This window comes from Bemisia tabaci, chromosome 2 (genome assembly GCF_918797505.1).
Source record: "Bemisia tabaci chromosome 2, PGI_BMITA_v3".
NCBI lineage: Eukaryota > Metazoa > Arthropoda > Insecta > Hemiptera > Aleyrodidae > Bemisia > Bemisia tabaci.
The window spans coordinates 8514865-8535915 of record NC_092794.1 but is presented as its reverse complement, the minus strand read 5'-3'; the positions used below and the strand labels follow the sequence as shown (position 1 = coordinate 8535915).

Here is a 21051-nt window from a genome sequence, read left to right as displayed (position 1 = left end):
TTTAAACTTCAAACCTATTCTTCTCTCCTCCATTTTGATGTGTTTTGGTTCCTCTTTGTTCAACTTGATTCAAATGGTCCCTTATCAAGTATGATAACTATCGGAACTTGCATCTAACAGAGCGTCTTTGGATTAAAATATTAACAACATCAAAATCTGGCCTGCCGCCTCTGTAAATATTAGCTTTTAAGTTGGGTAGATTATCTGGGTCAAAGTGTATAAGTAAACATAAAGAATTTCAACTTTGAAAAGTTAGGGCTAGCGCTTCAATGTTTTTTTTTTCAATGAACATTTTCATGAACCAGTGAAGTAACTCTTCGGATTTATTACATTTGGTTTGGAGAAAGTATTTAGATGGATTTGAACACATAGAATCAGTCCAACTGCATTTCAAATCGTCTCATATTTTCTTGTGTTTAATTTTTCAACAGAAAACCTAGCGCCTTGAAACTCTCTATGACTTTACTCTATTTTACAACAAATATATACGCTAAAAATTTCTTATTCGAATTTTCCTTGATGCTCTGTAAAAAAATATGAAATGAGAGAAGATTCTGCAACATCATTTGGAGTTAGGCTTGTTTTGATTCAATCCGTCCATTTTATTGATGTATTTCCTTTTTGAATGAACTCTTTCTCTGAAATTTACTTCATTTGTCAATTGTGTCTCACCTCCTGGCATTCACTTTATAGGATGTTGGATATCATCATGGAAAAACTTACTTTGCTGGACTAATGAAAGGCGGTCCCCCGCCTTTCTTGAAGTACTCTGAGAAAAACTTAATCAAAAGAGATAGATCTGTTCCTCAATATCAAAACTACACTTTCACTGATCTCGCTGAAATGGTGTGCTCGTTCAAAACAATGTCTTACGAAGGTATATTAATAATCATTTCTAAAATTCCATTTTTTTTTTCATTCAAACTTTTAATCGCTCATATTTCGAAACAAGGTTTTTCAAGAAATGCCCCTTTTGCACCCAACTCCTCAATTACGATCCCGCATGAAGGGTTGAACCTATCGGTATAATGTCGATAGATACGCCACAGAATCTCATTATAAATCTACCAAGATTTTTACGAGCCTCTTTGGTCCAAAATGAATTTAAAAATAAAAATGAAAAAATAGAAAATTGAAAAAAGGTCCCTGGAATATGGTATCTTAAAGATAACACTTTTTTTACTGCTTTCAAGATTTGTAGGATAGTTTTTTGAAGAAAAAAAGACTTGCAAATCAAAATGTAAGGTGATTAAACAACAGAAATGACTTGGGCAAAGGTTTTTTAGACTTGTAATAAACCTTGTGAAGGACAAACTAAACTTCAAAAGAAAAGAGAAATAGCGATCTTATAATTACATTTCTTATTTTTCAGAACTTTCATCCTCCACATCCTCCGAGTATGAAGATGATGACCACGAAGGTGGCTACCATTCAGAACCTGCTCACAGCGTTTCAGATGTGAGTCTCATCACTTTTCCATCAAGATTAGTAACCTAACCTTATCTAAAAATTTCAGAAGCCATTTCGGCAAGTTCCTTAGGAAACACAAAGATTTTCGATAATGAGGCGGAAAAGAGCCATCCTTAAAAGAGGATTTTTTTGCCTGTTTCCAGACTCTCAATAATTCAGCCATCGAGCCAAGGTTCTAATACGGCTTATAAACACTCCGCATTCAGGGAAAAATTTGATATGAGTATAGGAATGGTCGAAGAAATGCATCAGAATCATTTTGCGTAACTTGTGTAATATAAGCATGTCAAAATGCCCTTGTGAACGGATTTTTATTTTAACCATTTTAAGTCATCAAGGGTGTCCTAAAACTTAGGTTTTGGGGAATTTTAGCCCCCCAACCCCCTCCGCCCCCCCTCAGACCCCCAAAAACCGCTTTTTGGGGCTATTTTTGACTATGCTAACGTCTTTTCCTCATAACTTTCGTAATTTTCGATAGAATTGAACCAAAATTTGTCAGAATCTACATCAATCAGCTTAGTTTCTGTAGAAAAAAATTCATTATCATCGGATAATATTTTAGCTTCTAAAAAAATTCGTAAAATTTTTAAAAAAAAATCATTTTTTTTCCTTTTTTCGCGCTAGGTGACGTATGGAAACGAGGACACAAACAAAAATTGTCTCTCTTCTTAAGTTATACATCCAATAAGACACAGAAAAAATTTCGTGTTGATCGGAGTGGTGCGCCATACTTAAAAACGCAATTTTCTAACCTCAAAACGGCCAAAATTCCACCATAGCCTCCTTTGATGACTAGGCGTGGAGAAATATGTAAAGAGAAACATCCGGTTTTATCGTCTCACCTCTTAAGTGACCCACTTAAGTACCTTGAGCCAAAATTTCGAGTTGATCAGAGTGGTGCGCAACACCCAAGCACGCAATTTTCTAACCTCAAAACGCCGAAATTGCCCATTTCGGCACCTATTATCACTCCGCGTGAAAAAATAAGAAGAGGGACATCCGGTTTTATCGTCTCACCTCTTAAGTGATCCATTTAAGTACCTTGAGCCAAAATTTCGAGTTGATCAGAGTGGTGCGCAACACCCAAACACGCAATTTTCTAACCTCAAAACGGCAAAATTGCCCATTTCGGCACCCATTATCATTCCGTGTCAAAAATAAGAAGAGGGACATCCGATATTATTGTCCTACCTCATAAATTAGACACTTAAGTACATTTAGTCGAAATTTCGTGTCGATCAGAGTGGTGCGCAACACCCAAGCACGCAATTTTCTAACCTCAAAACGGCAAATTGCCCATTTCGGCTGATTTCGCACCCATTATCATCCGTGTCAAAAAATAAGAAGAGGGACATCCGATATTATTGTCCTACCTCATAAATTAGACACTTAAGTACATTTAGTCGAAATTTCGTGTCGATCAGAGTGGTGCGCAACACCCAAGCACGCAATTTTCTAACCTCAAAACGGCAAAATTGCCCATTTCGGCTGATTTCGGCACCCATTATCATTCCGTGTCAAAAAATAAGAAGAGGGACATCCGATATTATTGTCCTACCTCATAAATTGGACACTTAAGTACATTTAGTCGAAATTTCGTGTCGATCAGAGTGGTGCGCAACACCCGAACACGCCGTTTTCTTGTTAATTTATTTACTAGCATTTGCCAGTACTCAGTGCACCTACTACGTATTATTGAAGTTTGGAGGAGGGAACGCTTCTACGTGGGGGATGAGCGAGCCTCCCTACTGTCATATAATTCCTGGGAGTTCAGAGGTTTCGCTGAGTGATCGGGTCTGCTACGCGGTGGGGTGCCAAAATGAACTTTGAAATGTGCATCATGCACTTTTCAAGCGGGCTCGTCGCGTACATAAAATCATAATGAATGCCAAAATGGGAATGTTGGGAGGTTTCAGGTTAGAAAACGGCGTGTTCTGGTATCGCGCACCACTATGATCGACACGAAATTTCGACTAAATGTACTTAAGTGTCCAATTTATGAGGTAGGACAATAATATCGGATGTCCCTCTTCTTATTTTTTGACACGGAATGATAATGGGTGCCGAAATCAGCCGAAATGGGCAATTTGGCCGTTTTTGAGGTTAGAAAATTGCGTGCTTGGGTGTTGCGCACCACTCTGATCGACACGAAATTTCGACTAAATGTACTTAAGTGTCTAATTTATGAGGTAGGACAATAATATCAGATGTCCCTCTTCTTATTTTTGGACACGGAATGATAATGGGTGCCGAATCAGCCGAAATGGGCAATTTTGCCGTTTTGAGGTTAGAAAATTGCGTGTTTGGGTGTTGCGCACCACTCTGATCAACTCGAAATTTTGGCTCAAGGTACTTAAATGGATCACTTAAGAGGTGAGACGATAAAACCGGATGTCCCTCTTCTTATTTTTTCACGCGGAGTGATAATAGGTGCCGAAATGGGCAATTTCGGCGTTTTGAGGTTAGAAAATTGCGTGCTTGGGTGTTGCGCACCACTCTGATCAACTCGAAATTTTGGCTCAAGGTACTTAAGTGGGTCACTTAAGAGGTGAGACGATAAAACCGGATGTTTCTCTTTACATATTTCTCCACGCCTAGTCATCAAAGGAGGCTATGGTGGAATTTTGGCCGTTTTGAGGTTAGAAAATTGCGTTTTTAAGTATGGCGCACCACTCCGATCAACACGAAATTTTTTCTGTGTCTTATTGGATGTATAACTTAAGAAGAGAGACAATTTTTGTTTGTGTCCTCGTTTCCATACGTCACCTAGCGCGAAAAAAGGAAAAAAATGATTTTTTTTTAAAATTTTACGAATTTTTTTAGAAGCTAAAATATTATCCGATGATAATGAATTTTTTTCTACAGAAACTAAGCTGATTGATGTAGATTCTGACAAATTTTGGTTCAATTCTATCGAAAATTACGAAAGTTATGAGGAAAAGACGTTAGCATAGTCAAAAATAGCCCCAAAAAGCGGTTTTTGGGGGTCTGAGGGGGGGCGGAGGGGGTTGGGGGGCTAAAATTCCCCAAAACCTAAGTTTTAGGACACCCTTGATGACTTAAAATGGTTAAAATAAAAATCCGTTCACAAGGGCATTTTGACATGCTTATCCCGGGATACCCTTGAATTGGAAAACCAAGACCCCTTATCAAAAATTGGCTTACATTGGTAGTATTTTGCCCCCCTAAGTATGTTTTAAGAATCATTTCTATGTATCCTCAATTTTTCCCTGAATGCTGTGTCTGTCTTAAGCTTCCATTTAAATTTTATTTAATTTTGGGCAATTTTTTGTGAGGCTCTTATGCAAGAAGAAAGGATGTAACAGAAATCAGAGCTTCGCCAATTTTTTAGGGACCTCAATGGACCATTTGCCTTTATTTTCAAATGGCTTGCCTAACTAGCTACCTAATTTTTAGGCGTATTTTGAGTATGGTGCTCATTGAGATTAGAATATTGCTTCCGATTGAAGTAAACCAACTATGTTCACCTTTCATAATAAACTCCCTCCTGATGCAGACATCAAAGGAGGTCAAAGAGAAAAAATTTTCCAGGAACATGCAGTTAGATCAGTATTATTTTCTATCCATAGAATAGAATTTTGTTAACAGGAGTCAAGTACTTTGCTATGTTGCTATGATTACTAAATTTCCTAACTACACAAAAAGAGAAAGGCTTGCAAATACGCGGGCAAAGAAAGGATGCTGAAAATCTGCGTAGCATCACTCAAATATTTATTTCAACACTCCTGCGTTTAATTTTATGTTGTGAGGAAGTTATGATCAAAGTGGAAGCATTCTTATCAACATTCGAGAGTTGTTGCGTTGATCTTCAGTGTTCCAGGAATGCAACATCCCTTCGTTTTCTGAATAGTATTTGCAAAGTCTTTTTCTCTCTCATTAATCCTCTTCTTTCTTTTCATGTACAAATGGTAACGACTCTTGCAGTGTTTAAGCCCAGACTGTTTAGCTTAACTCCTTTTAGGTACCCACTGACTGCGTAATATAATTTTTAACAGCCCGTAAAATATGTCAGAAACGCAGAGACTACTAGTGTGTGTTGTTTTTTCTGCATTATGAATAATTGCTTGTTCTCTGTTCTGACGTTTGTCTTTTAATGTTTTCTTTGTTCTCACCTTCCATTTTTTGGATCTGCTTTCAGATGAAATTTCCGGATCGAGGCACAAGATCGGTTTCTTCTGAAACAGAGGAGATGGAATGAAGTCTCCTCCTAATTGCCAAAGTTACTCTAATTTAATTGTACCTACCTACCGTTGAAGGAACTGATTAATGATTACTTTAAGTCATTTTTGAAGATACCACTTATTTTGTGTAATTTGTTTTATATTGAGTTTGTATAATGTTGCTGTAATATATATTTTCTAAAATCTATCTTGGAGAAAGTCTTCAATTAATGAACCTATTACACCTATTACCATACCATATAACTTATTATCCCTTCAGCCCTACGCTGATGTTAAAATTAAGGAGGAACAACCCTTACAGCTCAAGCTTCTTAATGCGGCATGATTCCTGTAATATAATCTAACTATGTATGATTACTTGGACGTATTTCTATCAAACGGAAGTAAGCGTTTCCGTTGAGTTCCTTTTGAGGAATTTAGAATCCTGGATAGCGCGTTCTGTCAAACGGACCTAAGCGCCATGGAAAAGCATTGCGTGTATAGGACGGAATAAGCCAGACGCCTGATTCCGCCGCCAATCCAGGCCCTCCTCTACCTTCCTCACCCTATGGCGCTTAGGTCCACTTGATAGAAATACGGTCACTTGTATGACATTATTTCTGCTTACAATCAGCAATACAAGTGAAAATGTACTCCAGCCAATTTGTCACCAAAACAAATCAAAGGCTTAAAAAGTTTCAGGAAACTATGAATGTACTTTGTTAGTTAATTACAATCTAAACAATTTTGTTTTTTTTGTTCTGTAAACTGAGCGTCAATTTTCCTGCAAATGTTATGATTGGAAATTTTTCTAGACATTGAAATGGCTCCACTTTTGCTACTGAAAAATGTAAATATCTCCTAAATCGTCGGTCGAAGAGCAAAACAAAGCAAATTTTCCAGCCCTCCTGAATGTCTGGATGTACTTTTGCAACCCCCCTCAAGTCCATGAGGCCATGAGGTCAGGGATCCCGTGGCCTCAATTTAAATTTTTGAACTTCGATTTTTCAATGCCGTGAAAACGGATCTATTTATCTATGCCCCTTAAAACAGCAAATATTTCTTAAACTGTCGTTTGAAAAGCAAACTTGACCAAATTTCTCTGTACCCTTGAATTTGGGATCTACTTTCATATTCCCTGCATGCCCTAGTAGGATTTGGGGCCTTATAGACGCAATTTAAATTTTCAAAAATAAATTAATCAGGAACAATCATGCATTTTATCATTCAATTATTTTGTAATTGAGGCATTGCCTGCAAAAAGTTACCCACGGTGCCTCTCTGCAGAGAACTGTTTTATCGATTGGGCGTATTCATGATGATATGAACAATGTGCGTCCAGTTTGCGTGCAACATAGTTTCTTTGAGCATAAGTACGTCCAATTGAGCATACCCTGAAAGACAAATGTACCAAATTCGGGCATGATCAAATAATTCTATGAAAAATGCCAACAAAAAAATGCGCTGTGGAAAGGCAGAATTGAGGCGTATAGAGACAGCTGGTTAGGTTGGTCTTGAAACATCTTGAACGGCATATTTCACGAATTTCATTAACTATTTAACATTCTATTTGCCTTCAAAAGTACTATTTAAGAGGGATTAAATTGGCTCAAATTGCTGTTCTATGAACAAAAGGCCCTCAGAAGTCAGGACACATCCATTTATGCTTTTTTAAACAGCACATTGATAAAACTTTCTCAATTTCAAGCCTTTCCCTCTTCTAAGGGATTACAGGTCAAAACTACTGACAGAATTTGTCTCAAAATACCAATTCATCTCTGAGTTGTTTCGTTTTGAAAACTTTAAATATGTTTTTTAAAACTTGGTTTTACTATGAGAGCCCTTTTTGCGTCTAATGTCTCGGTCGTAATTTTTATTTTTGGTTTAACATTAGTCATGCCATCTAGCATATTCATTGGAGTCCTGGGTGAAAAATTAAGAGGATTTCATCTGGATGTAAAATAAAATTAATTTAATTGAAAGCACATAAGTATGTGTACATATCTGTCTACTTTATACAAAATTATATTTAACTGGTAGAAGTAACTATTTACAAACACTAAAAGTCAGTGCAATAAAAATACAAAGGAACAAATTGTGAGTTGCTTCAGTCATTATTTTTTGTTGAAGTTGCCTCCTACTAGGTCAACAAAGATTCATGTAAAAACCAGAGCAGACTGTTAGATTTTAAAGCTTTTTCGGCTTACAATATGCTCTTAAAAAATTAATGGTGAGCCATATAAAAAATCAAGTTTGGAAAAAAGTTACAAAGTAAGCTAACAACGTAAGAAAACAGACAAACAATAATGATAAGGCCTTGAGCATAACACAGATCAATACCACAGCAATAATAACTTTTAGGCACGGCCTCAAATAGTTGAATGGGAATGGAAATGATGATCTGGACGAAAATCCAGAAGTGTGCGAAGAGGATTTGTTTTAATTCAGGGTTAAATTATTCGACATTGAAAATAGGCACTTTCTTTTAAACGTGCTCAGAAAATGTGACATCATGTAACTATCCTGTAAATTTGACTGTCCATGAGGAAAGGGAATTTTTTCTACAAAAACTCAAACGGTTTATGTTACATAAGCTCAAAATATTCATGGAAAATTTTGAGACAAAAAAACACAATACTGTCAAACTTAACCAAAGTTATGGAAGTTTTAAATTCGCAGTTCAAATTTGGAGGAAAAGCTATATGGAATTCTATTCTGTGATAAACGAAGCAGAAAATTGTCATATTTCAATTCAATTTTACATGCTCTGATGGTAAAAAAATGAGCTCAAAATCGGAAAATCTCATTTTCCAACTCATCTCGACAAACTGATCCACTGAAAATTTTGTTTCCATGAACCTAAGTTCTTTTTCCTTGGGACAGTCAAATTAAATTAATCGAAATGCAGGATTACTGCGTTGTGCGGCGAAAGATAAATTCTCTAATAATTCAATTTTGAAATTGAAAAATCGAGTGGTACTTCAGAGAAGAGAAGTATGAGGGTATGAAAAGAAACTTGGGAGACAAAGAATAAGATAATTCATAATCATCATGAATGCACGGAAGCTGTAAAGCACAAATATTGGCAGTAATAGATGTGATGGAAGAATGATTTCCAATTGAACTAATAGAGAAGAGTTTTGGTTAGCACCTTTTCATACACTCTTGGAGTAACAGCCCCCCCCCCCCCTCTCCAATTACATAGTCCATAAACTTATTAAAGCACTAGCATGGAAAATTAAAGCTTAAATTAAGAAATACATATTTACTCCAAATTGGGAGAAAAAATTGATTGTCTAAAATCTTTACCTTATTTAAAACATACCTAAGTTAAATCCTGCAGTTACTGCCAATGCTGGAATGACTGAAATGATCTTCTGCCTAGGGCTATATTCTTCATCAAAACACAACTACATTAGTGTACAATGTGCATAATGTACAACTGTAGGGGTCAATGAAACAAAATTAAAAGGAAAAAGAATCTATGGAAGAGAAAAATAGGACTTGACGTTGCTTGGTCAATTTAGAGTTTTTGAAAATCCTGTTAACAGGGTGAAAATTTAGTTCTGCAGTTGTGACCTGAAATCTCACTCCACCTCTCGTTCATTTTAATTTCATTAAGTGACACACAGTTCAAGTTTTAAGAAAATGTACCTGGTCATTGAGTTCTAGCTTTTTGTTCTTTATTTTCTGGTTTTGACCCCTTCAATTACAATAGATGATGCCAACTGGGCTACATTTTGCAATAAAAAACTAAGTACAATTCTGGGCTTTTTTTTAGAAACAACATACGTGCCATTAGTTTTCCCATGCAGATAAGTGTTTTTTACAGATGAGCCAGAAATAGTGGTTCCTTATGGTAAACTATAATCCTCTTCCAATACAATAGTCTTCATCTGTTTGAAGTTATAATTGCACATTGGATAACATTCCTTTAATAGAATTCATTACAAAGAATTGAAATATTTTTGTTTTTTGTCCTGTAGTAGGTAGTTGGTTTTTAATCACAGTCCATTTCTTTATGTAGAAATTCTTTCCCTATTTTTTTCTTTCCTGAATTCTAGGGAAGTTCTGGTTCCATCAGAATTGCACAGCCTATATCAGTGACGTGGCGTGCTTTGCGATAAATCGATTGATCTGCCATTTAAACCTATGGAAAAGGATCGATTAACAGGATAATGTTCGTAATGAGTGCCGTAATAATCGATCTTTTTCCATAGGTTTAAATGGCAAATCAATCAATATATCACAATGCACACCACGTCACTGGCCTACACCTGAATGACTGAGGGGATCAAATTCCACCATGTCTGATTCTTATACATACTTGTTTACATTATGGGATTCCTGTTTTGTTTTTTACATACTTATTCACTTGTATGAAAAACTGCAAAACAATAATGGTGGTTTTCATAGAGCTTTACATCTCTATATTCAATCATTTCAAATCTTCTAGAAGGATTAATGCATTTCCGTTGTTGGTTCAGTAAAAGAACCAACATCCCACTTATGTTAATACTTGCAGTGACTCTGAGATGAATGGATTGAATAAAAATTGTACGATAACCAGTCTCCAGAGCAGGAAAATTGGAACTTTATCAAAGTGACTGGAAGGCATATTATCTTGAAATGAAAAAGAGATCACAGGGGAGCATTAGAATTATTAGTCTCACTATCACCATTTTGAGTCTGATCATTGGGATTAGAATCCTGAGTAGGATCTTTGACGTCTTGACTAACGACACTAGGTGCTCTTGAACGTGGTAAGAGACCAGTGCGAGAATTCGCACTTATATCTAAAAGAAGTGCTTCTGCTTCATTCTGATCGACGCTGAACACATCATTGGCACCTGAAATTGAGCGAGCGTAGTTCCTTTGAATTTTTTCTCTTTGCCGTTTCGCTTTCAGCCGCTCGAAGTCATCGTCCGATGAGATGCTCGTCGTGGAGCCTATACTTATCTTATCGACTGCATCGCCATGGATGATACTACCACTGCCAAGACCTGAAAAGGCATCACTACCCACGAGCCCACTTCTGGCGGATAGTATTTCAGTATAGGTGACATTTGATGTAGCGGGCGAGTGACACGGGTTAGCTGGAGCGATAGCTGAGGTTGGCACTGACCGTGAGATTAGAGGCGTGTGCTGTTGGCGGCCGGGTGGCACAGGAACAGGAGCAGAGGCAGGGGTAGGTGGAAAAATGGACAGGACGCTCGGTCTAGGCTCTTGGCGTCCGGACGAAGTGATTGTTAGCTGCTCGTCAACTTCTTCGATAACTTGATCAGAAATGCGCATACTCCCTCCTGGGACATACTTTACTGTCAAGCTATCAGTGCTGTTACTGATGCCGACTTTCCCATCATTGGCACTGCCATCTAGAAAGCAAGAAAATTACATTTTAAAGCTCTCAAGTTAAGATCACACTTGGGGTTGTATTCATGATCGTTCTTTTAACATCATTTTCCTTTCCTTACGAGGCCCTACATGGTTTACATTGTGATTACGGAGGGCTCAAGGATATCCTTGACAAGGCATCGAAAAAAGGACAATAATTTACTACTGCAAAAAGTAAAAAATATGCAAGAAAACATTATTTGATTTTGATAAACTTTAAGGTAGGTGCGAATCAACCTTAAAATTTACAAAACTCACAATATATTTTATTTCATATTTTGTGTTTTTTGTAGTGGTGAAGCATTGACGTCACTTCCAAGGATCCATATTCAAAGTTATACTGCTAAGTTTTACTCAAGGTTTGCATGAATTGCCTTCTTTATAGTGCTATACTAAGGATCTCTTTGAACCTCCTTTAATCACAATGTAAATCATTTGGGGCCTCCTACGGACAGGAACTCTTAAGGAACGACTATGAATACAAAAGGTATAGAAAAAGGGCAGGGTAAAACATAGCAGGCCTTATCCGAGTATAAAATTATCTACCAGGCCTTATCTGAGTATAAAATTATCTAAGAGGTGTTGCAACATCAAGTTCTGATGGCAAATTTTTTTTCTGGCTCAAAAAAACAAGCACTTGCGTAGTTGAAACAACACTTAATGTAATTCCACTTATTTTCCAGCGCTCCTTACTGCATAAGGTGAGGACACTATTCAAATAATTTTTCCTGTGCTGTAAATTTTGAAAAGTACACTAAAAATGAACTTATGTGAACTGAGACTGATTTACTACTATGAAATTGAAAGTACGTAATAGTCTCTTCAATTTTTGAACTACATATTGCGAAAATACGAATATTGGACACTATTAGAGGAAGGAGAAAAATAAGGCAATCACATCTGGACTATTATACACAGTTTATGCGCGGTGGTAAGTTTGAGCAAACTATTTTACAAAGCTCAGATAACGCAGGTGCAAGCAATTACAAAAAGCTGGTGTCATTCATAGGTGGGTATATTACTTATCAAAAAAGTTGTTGAATTCATTTTAACAGGATTCTCTGCAAGGCATAATGTCCGATTTAGCTTATGAACAACTTTCTGACTCCAGGAGACAATTAGTCAATTTCACAGTGATAATAAAGTTGAGCTTTGTTAGATCTGTACTTAATAAAAAATTATGACATAATAGCAGACACCGTTCAGAAAATAGAGTAAGTGAAATATTAAAATTTGAGGCCCCCCTTTTGAGGGTTTTCTTTAGGCTCACATAAAAATTCTGCCAATTAAGACTTACGACTGATCTTTTCTGTTATACAAATTATTTCCATCAATAGACCATTCATTATAATCTATAACGATTCTTTTTCATTTTCGACAAAACTTTGAGCTCACTTGAACCATAATAGACTATGAAAAATGTAAAAATTAGCTCTTTTCCATCGAAAATGAGAAAAACTTTGTCTGATTTCTTAATTTATTTATTTTAGGAGATCTATTGGAAATTTAGTCCACAGTCTGCATTGGAATAAATACTAAAATTATGGAAAAAGGAGAAAAGTTCCATTACCTATTGCGAACTTACCAGGTTTCAAAAAAGCTGGGAAGGAAAAAAAAGACAGAAAATTAAAATGGATTCTTGGTTTTTTTTTTTCTACACTATGATAGAAGATAATTTCGGCATATGGATTTGTCTTGTAGCATATGTTTAAACTATTATTGCTATGCCTCCTAAATATACCGAGGATAGTGAATAAAACGATCAATCTATTTCCAGAAAAGGGGGCGGCTAAATTTGTTTAACCATAAAATTAAATCTCTCATACTTTTTGCCTGCTTAATATTGTGGCAGAGGGAGAATTCCCTCAATAATAGACTTGAACTAATGGTAGAAAACATTATCCAACATATGAATACAGAGCTAATTTTAATTGAGACACAACTTCAACAATATGCCTCTGCTATTTTCTAGGTTCACAAATGCCACAGAATACACCCTCGACCAAAAGACAAATCCACTTCGAAATTGCAAGTGAAAAGCAGTATCAGAATAAAACGGACAATGCAGTAAAACCTTGAGTTGATAATTATTTACAAAACCAAGCATGAACAAAAATGAAAAACAAACTATACAGGAGTTTCCAGTTTCAAAGAAAGCTGGTTTGACAGCAATTTTAAAATTTGGATGTTTATGCATCAAAATGTGAATAAGGCCAAATCTTCACTTCTGAATTGAAACATTACTGACGTTCTACAAAATGAGCATACTGATGAAACATAATTACTGAAAAGTGGAATTTGCACTTTACAAGAGGAGTTTAAGAAGGGTTTAAGAAAATCATGATCTCACAATCCGAAAATTGTAGCGAGCATGCAGTAAACTGTTGGCTGTAGGGAAATTTCCAAGATAACTCTTTATTCTAGCTCATCACGCTGACGAAAGTACCGGATTGTAAGGTTTGGTCAGTGTTTCGGATCTATTTAAATACCTGAAACTTAAGGTTTCACTGCAGGATAAGGGGAAAGGACTAGTTAAAATTGTTAAACTAGTTAAAATTGTGCAGCAAGTGCAGTGCAGTTTATAGTTAGTATAGACTAAAAAAAAAAATGATGAAAACATGAAAATCAATTGTTGAAGTTATAGACAAAGATAACTCTGATAAAACTAAGATTTTAATCATTAGCCTTCAGTAGAAAATTGTGTTTTTACCATCAGCGAAGCAGGATCATAGTATAATGGAAGGTTCACACTATCTTAAGGAAAAAACAAGGCCAAAATAGTATAAAAATAAAAACAATTATTACTTTTTTGGCCTTGTTTTCCCCTTAGGATGGTGTGGATCAAGCATTTTTCTAAAATCCTGCTACATAGTTTTGCAGTTTAATTTCTCATGTTCACTTTTTCTGTTTATTATTTTCTACTTATCAGTCAGTAATAGAGCACTTGAGAATTGATGATTATTGCTCTGGTTGAATTCTATCTCAGAGAGTAATTTTAATCACATAAGCATTATTGATTATTTAATGTGATTCTGAGAACTGTCGCCTATCATTAAAAATATAGATTGAATTAAGGTGATAAGCATGTGGCATTGAAGCTTACGCTGTACACAATTACCAATGACAAGACAGTAGAATACAAAAGCATGGCAGCGTGAGACACTTACAAGAACAAGCACCATCCACGGACACAGTGATCGGATCCCGTGAAAACTTACGGCGAATGACTGAAGCAATTGAGCCCACCCGATGAAGTGAACTAGCCAAACTGTTGGAAGAACCAGCAGACATTGTTCGGTCTGCACGACTCGCTCTACTTGCACTACGCCGGCCAGCTGAAAATGTTATTCCTTCATCTCCCTAAATAAAATACAATAATATTTCCATTAAAACAAGAAAAATATGATAATTTGAGGCTGCTCACACAAAACGACCTCAGTGTCCAAAACATTGAAAGCGAGATTATCGTGTCACTGCCTGGAAAAGTGTTTTATGAACAAAATGACACAAAAGATCTCCAGTAATATGAAATTTAACTGGAGTTTAAACAATTTGAAGTAGACTATTGAGAAATCATAGTATTAAAAAGAAGCAGTCTACAGATTTATCTACAATGTTTGGAGTTCAAAATTGTCAAAATTAAAATGTAATTTTATTTCTTCTGTTGGAACAAAAAAATTGAACAGCTTGCCACTTACTCTGAGGTAGCAACTGCAAGAAGGCGGTGTTTTGAAGAGGCTAAATTTTGCAGTAGAGCCAAAAAAACCTAAAACTTTGTTGCACAAGCAAGTGTTGTTCTGACATAGTAAAATTTTCATAAATTGCAGAATGCTCGTTTTCAAACTTTGAGATTCTTTTTTTGAATCCAAAAGGACTACGTGCAAAACGGGCCATTTGGGGCTCGGGGAGGATACCTTTAAGACTTGCCCTATTCATTCACCTAACAAAGCCCCATCTTTCCTCAAAGTTTCAAGCCCTCCAAAAATTTTGGGGAGACTCGGCGGGGGGTCAAAGTTAAAAACCGGCAAAATTTTCGCGAATTTATTACTCGAAAACCAAGAAGTTTTGGAAAACGCGGTTTAAACGAGCGCATTTAGCGTGACGAGAGCTTTCAGAAATGTATAACATCATAGGGTTTTGTCAACTTCAGCTCGAGTTATCGCCTCCGAAGCGCCAGAACACTCAAAAAAGACCCCTTATTTTTTCACGTTTGGGCCGATTTAAAAAAAAGCCATTTTTTTATTTTGATGAAAAACTGATATGTTGTTCCTGACTCTCTGTAGCCCTTCTAGCTCTTTACCGCATGCTGGGGAAATGTTTTGGTCGCGAGTTATAAGAGCGGAATGGAGCGAAGGTCGGGAAAATCGGCTATTTTAAACTGCGCGCGGCGACGGATCAGGAGACATGTGGCAACAATGCGAGGTCGGCAGAGGAGTGTGATTCGCCGAACTGAGTGGGAGGGGACGTTTTCCCTCCGATCAACGCCGCGCGCGTAGTTTAAAATAGCCGATTTTCCCGACCTTCGCTCCATTCCGCTCTTATAACTCGCGACCAAAACATTTCCCCAGCATGCGGTAAAGAGCTAGAGGGGCTACAGAGAGTCAGGAACAACATATCAGTTTTTCATCAAAATAAAAAAATGGCTTTTTTTAAATCGGCCCAAACGTGAAAAAATAAGGGGTCTTTTTTGAGTTTTCTGGCGCTTCGGAGGCGATAACTCGAGCTGAAGTTGACAAAACCCTATGATGTTATACATTTTCTGAAAGCTCTTGTCACGCTAAATGCGCTCGTTTAAACCGCGTTTTCCAAAACTTCTTGGTTTTCGAGTAATAAATTCGCGAAAATTTTGCCGGTTTTTAACTTTGACCCCCCGCCGAGTCTCCCCAAAATTTTTGGGGGGCTTGAAACTTTGAAGAAAGATGGGGCTTTGTTAGGTGAATGAATAGGGCAAGTCTCAAAGGTATCGGCCCCTAGCCCCAAATGGCCCGTTTTGCACGTAGTCCTTTGCAAGTTCACTAAAATTAGTGTTCTGATTATGGAACAAGAGGGTTGCCGCTGACTTTAGTACCTGAATCCCACCTCAATATAATAAAAATCCCACCTCAATATAATAAATTCGAAGAGACTTTAGTTCAAAGCATGCCTTGCGATTGCAAATTCTTCAGGTTCCATGGGAACACTCAGCAAAGTTCTCAGTCAAAAACTCAACTCTAATTGACAAAATTCACACTCCAGGAAAATCTACCCCCGTCAGCATCTGCTTTCTGCAGAGCATTGCATATTGATTCAATTTGCAAGTTTATAAATTTTATTATGTAGGCATTACCTGCTCGTTAAGGCTCATTTCATCAATTTTCAAAGATGATGGTGCAGCATATTCTGCTTCAGCATCTGTGACCGCAATATTTGTGGTGGAAGGTTGAGGGGCTTTTTCCCGGAATGGTTCAGTGGCAATGGTATAAGGAAGCTCAGTAGGGAAAACTTCATCCCAATATTGATCACGGATCAGTTCTGGATGCTCGTGGTGCATTTCGTCCACAATCAAATATGACACCTGTGAGGAACATAATGGATAGAACATGAGTAAGGGTAAATGAAAACTTAAACTTAAGAATGATCCATGATCAAAAGCTTTACTGAAAGTAAATACAAGAAGATTACGGATAATGAATCTGGAAAAACCCTGTGCTTCAGTTCGTGAAGTCGCAAACTTTCCGTCACAATTCACAAATGAAACCAATCATTATCATTCTAGGAAATTTTACATAATTATTCTTTATCCACCTGCAGAAGTTCTTTAATAAGTTCAAACAGAAATATTTGCCAATTTTTTTTTTTTTTTTTATTATTGTTAGAATTGAAGTGGATATCGTTAATGCTACTTTTGAAACATTGAATGGGTCACAGGGATTTGCAATTTAATGACTTTGTCTTTGATAAAATTATGCAAAAAGCATGATGGTGCTGCTGGTTTTCTCTCAATCACTCCAAGCCTTAAAAATGCTCTGATAGATAAGGTCGGAATAGGGAGGATTGTCTATGTTATAGCTCCATTTTATGCCTTCCCTAGACCACTTCCTTGACGAGCATTATAGCCCTATGAAGGATTAGCAAGCCCTGCATTGTTGTAAAAAAATGCAGCTAAAATGCCTTCAATTTTTCTCCCAGACAACTTGGACATCCCTTACGCGAGATTAATTGCATTCAAGCGTTGTTATCAAAGTCACAATGCTGCACGCTTCACTAGTGTAACGAGAACTTACAGTGACATTTCTATCGACGATCCAATTTACTTCAAAGTCGTCATCATCTTCACCAAAAGGATTAATTAAACTTTCAGCCACTTTCAACCATCCCATGTAGAAGAAAAACTGAAAAATAAAATGAAACTTTTCAGCTAAAACAAAAATTAAATAAATATAAAATCCAATGTGTTTTGCAAACTTGAGATTAATTTTAGACAAGAAGAAAAAATCACTTTATCCATATTAACATTGAGCAAATATTAATGATGAAAGTAAAAAAAACCACTTTCCTCACTTCCTAATGTAGCAATTTTTTGCTTCTTATTTTATTCCATCAAAGGCAAACAAAAAAAAACATTATTTCTTGGACTTTATACTCATTTCTGTACAAAATATTAATTAAAAAAGTCAAATATTGACATTCTTAAGTTATCTCTGGAAAAATAATTTCTCTTCATTCAGCCTCGACTATTGAGTGAAAAATGTCAAGCATTGACATTCAATCATTTATGTCTGAAAAAATAAAACTACAGTAAAAATTTTGAATAAAGCAGGCAATGGATATGTTTCCTCTGCCACTCCTGATCTGTTTCGCTTTCAGAACTAAAACTTGCCCTAATCGTTTCCTTAGGTTTTCTTTGTCATTTCTTTTCACATATTCATTTGTTGATTACTTAATATTCTCTGTTGGTTGAAGAGGAACCAAAAAAGACAGAAATAAATTATGATCAAATAAGATGAAGTATTACCTGAAGGGTGATGAACAATGGAAAGTAAAGATCAATTATATTGTTGTGATTTTTCATTGGATTATCTTTGTCGGTGATTTCTAACCACTGCCGACCCATCACACTTGTAATGAAAAACGAATACACAGCCAATGTAACGACCTGGAATATTGATGAAATACAAAAACACTGAAGTTAGGATCTAAATTAGTGGTGGATGAAAATATGTTATAAAACCCGAATGATGCCTAAAATCCAAAGAAGGACGGACTTCAAAAAACCTGACTGACTTTTTGCAGAAAAAAAAGCTGTGGCTCTATGCAAGGATTTAAACATCATTTTGAGGCATTTGACGATGGTTTGACACTTAAATCCGTGATACTTCATGACAGATTGGATTACCTTCTCACCAGCCTTGCTGGCTGATTTTTAAGTCAATTCAACAGAGAGGTTTTCAATCATACCATGCGTCTTTCACCATTCAGAATTGCATTGTGCTTCTAGTTTTAGAGTGTCATAATGTTTAATTTTAAAAATGCTAAAGCTGAGCAATCTAAAATGAGTTTGTGAAGCTATTTAAGATTAAACCTTTTTGGAGCGCACAATGATTTTTCCGCATAAACATCCGCATTATAATGACTGATGAAATAGTAAGCTTTAGCTGAGATCAAAAACTCTATTAGAAGAATAATTGATGCGGTAAAAAAGAAATTTGTTTTCCACACAAAGGACACTGGAACCGGGTTCAACTTCGACCATCCCTAGACAAAGTCTCTCATCAAAATTGTATGAACAATGCTTGCAAGCAAACTGAAATTTCCAAAATGGATGGAGTCCTTTCTGGGGTAAAAATTTCTGAAACTATCCGAAATTATAAACTTACCTGCGTATAAACTAAAGGCACACTAATTGTGTCATAATTGAGGAGGAGACCACATTGGCCTCTGAACTTATTTAATTCATCTATTATTGCTTTGGCTGAGAAATCATCTCGTATTCTACCTTCTTTCCTAGCGCGTGTCACAATGCTGGCGGCCCAAACAATTGGCAACCACTGTTTGGAATGTCTTGGAAATTTCTCATTTAAATCATTGACTATGATTTTCTCATTATCAAGAAGTAATCCTGAAACCAAAATAATGGCTTAAAAAGATCAATAGAAACGAGGCAGCTGGAAAAAAACTTCAATTATTAGATGCATCTAAAAAGATGGTGAAAGTTGTACTAGTTTTGGAGATCTCTTCACCTCAATTAAGAAAATCTACCAGAGGTTAATCACTCAATTTTCTTCAAATAAACAGGCTCAGTGTGATGCTTTTTCATTTTTTATTCTTCCACTGAATGTCATGAATCTTGAATTCAAAAATAAATTTTGTTAAATTTTTTCTCAAATAATTGTAAAACAGTTTAGAGTGGTGTTGAAGTTTTGATTAGGGGTGTAGATATTACCTGCATCAACAAAATGTTCCAAGGTTGGGAAACGTTTCTTCACCCTTGGACTTATCATAGAAAAAACCATTGTAAGGCATAAACACACATATCGCATGATGGTACGTCGCATTAATCTTCCTCTTTCATCCTGAAGACAGACAAAAGAAAGAAATTTAGATTGGTAAACACCAAAATTTACTAGCATTGAAATTTGATCACTTTCAATAATATTCCTAAAACTAGATTGAAGATTGTACAATTGGTTGAATTTTTTTAAAACAAGCTTTTTTTCTTATTATAACAAGGACAATAATGATGGAAATAGAAGAGGTGGTATTATGCAGGGAGAACAATTCGTTGACATGATATTTTTTGTTCCAAGGGAAATTTGATTTTTGGCTACCATGAAAATCGTTTTATCTGCTTTGATAAGATTAATTTAAAAATGGAAAAGAAAGCATCTTCCTAGTTCGAACTAATTTATGGAGGGGTTTGTAAAAAGAAAAAAAATCTTTGAAGACCCCAGTTATTTTTTTAATTGTGTAGATATTTTATGAACAATTATTTTTATTTGGGGGCAGAAGGGAGGGAGGAAAGCGTTGATGAGGCGACAAAACCTATAGTGAAATTGCCCCTTAAAAATATGGCTTTCAAAATTAATGAACAAAAATACGGCAACATACAAACTTGAGTTCATTTCAAGCATGAGACTAATTACAAAAAGATTTATCTAATGTTATGACGACATTTCATTTTTTCATGTACTTAATAATAATTTTTTAAAGTAAAAATTTGAAACGAAGAGACTAAATTAATACATGATTTCACTATATTCAATAGCCCTTGCCAATATTTCGCAGAGTTAATTTAACAAATAGGCAAGTGCTGTCCACAAAGCCTCCACCAACAGACAAAAATGACCAAGGACAGCTTTTGAAAACTCTAAAAACTAATTAACCCCAAATGAGATAAAAAAAAGTCTTTTTCAAAAAGTAATGTCATTTACCTGGCCATGAATGTGTGAGCTGACGAAAACTGCTATTGGGTCAGGCCATGGTATGCTGTGATATTGGTCCCACCATCTTTGCATAATAATAGAAATATAGAAACCAAGCACAAATGATAGCGGAATCAAGTTACTGTAAGTTTCACAGTATTCAGAGATACTTTCAAACAGCCTGTAAACATAAAATGTAAAAATAAACCACTGTGAATACAAATGAAGTAATTAGTACACCATGAGCTGAATAAATCGAGAGTTCACTGAGTAAAGGTATTCACTTTCTGGTAAAAACGTAGTGTTGAAACGATTACACTGCTGCAGGTTGATTGTTAAAATTTATAGACAAAGAAGACTTTAGGGAGTACGGAGCAATCCTATTGGTTGAAATGAGTGGTTCCTATACTCTAAGGTAGAAAATGATAGACTAACTATAGGGTCTCTCCTGGGTTCCAGTTGGTTAGTCTATTACCTACCTCCTTTGTCGATAGTCCAACCACCCGCTTTCACCAATAGGATCCCTCCATATCTGTTTTGTCTTCTTTGGCTATAGCTTTGTCTATCAATTTCAACAATCAGCCCTCTGTTTTTAATCATTCCAC

The 21051-nt window shown here is 36.1% G+C and overlaps 2 protein-coding genes across 7 annotated transcripts in view; one reads left to right on the top strand and one right to left on the bottom strand.

Moving 5' to 3' along the window:
- The window catches only part of sws (patatin like phospholipase domain containing sws), a 35568-nt gene extending 29709 nt beyond the window's left edge, over positions 1-5859 (top strand). For both annotated transcript variants that reach the window (XM_019045198.2, XM_019045196.2), the window contains exons 25-27: positions 694-877; positions 1373-1458; positions 5630-5859. In XM_019045198.2, coding sequence (XP_018900743.2) covers positions 694-877; positions 1373-1458; positions 5630-5689 — 330 coding nt within the window. In that variant the 3' untranslated portion in view covers positions 5690-5859. The remainder of the gene's footprint in view (positions 1-693; positions 878-1372; positions 1459-5629) is intronic.
- A 1736-nt stretch (positions 5860-7595) lies between these two features.
- LOC109032875 (bestrophin-4) overlaps positions 7596-21051 on the bottom strand; it is a 32864-nt gene continuing 19408 nt past the window's right edge. For 2 of the 5 annotated variants that reach the window (XM_019045203.2, XM_019045204.2), the window contains exons 4-12: positions 20456-20627; positions 19468-19597; positions 18902-19143; positions 18040-18180; positions 17309-17416; positions 16372-16599; positions 14213-14405; positions 12616-12645; positions 7596-11026 (exon numbers count right to left, since the gene is read on the bottom strand). In XM_019045203.2, the coding sequence (XP_018900748.2) occupies positions 10293-11026; positions 12616-12645; positions 14213-14405; positions 16372-16599; positions 17309-17416; positions 18040-18180; positions 18902-19143; positions 19468-19597; positions 20456-20627 (1978 nt within the window). In that variant the 3' untranslated portion in view covers positions 7596-10292. The remainder of the gene's footprint in view (positions 11027-12615; positions 12646-14212; positions 14406-16371; positions 16600-17308; positions 17417-18039; positions 18181-18901; positions 19144-19467; positions 19598-20455; positions 20628-21051) is intronic. The other 3 variants (XM_019045205.2, XM_019045206.2, XM_019045209.2) reach the window with 3 other exon arrangements.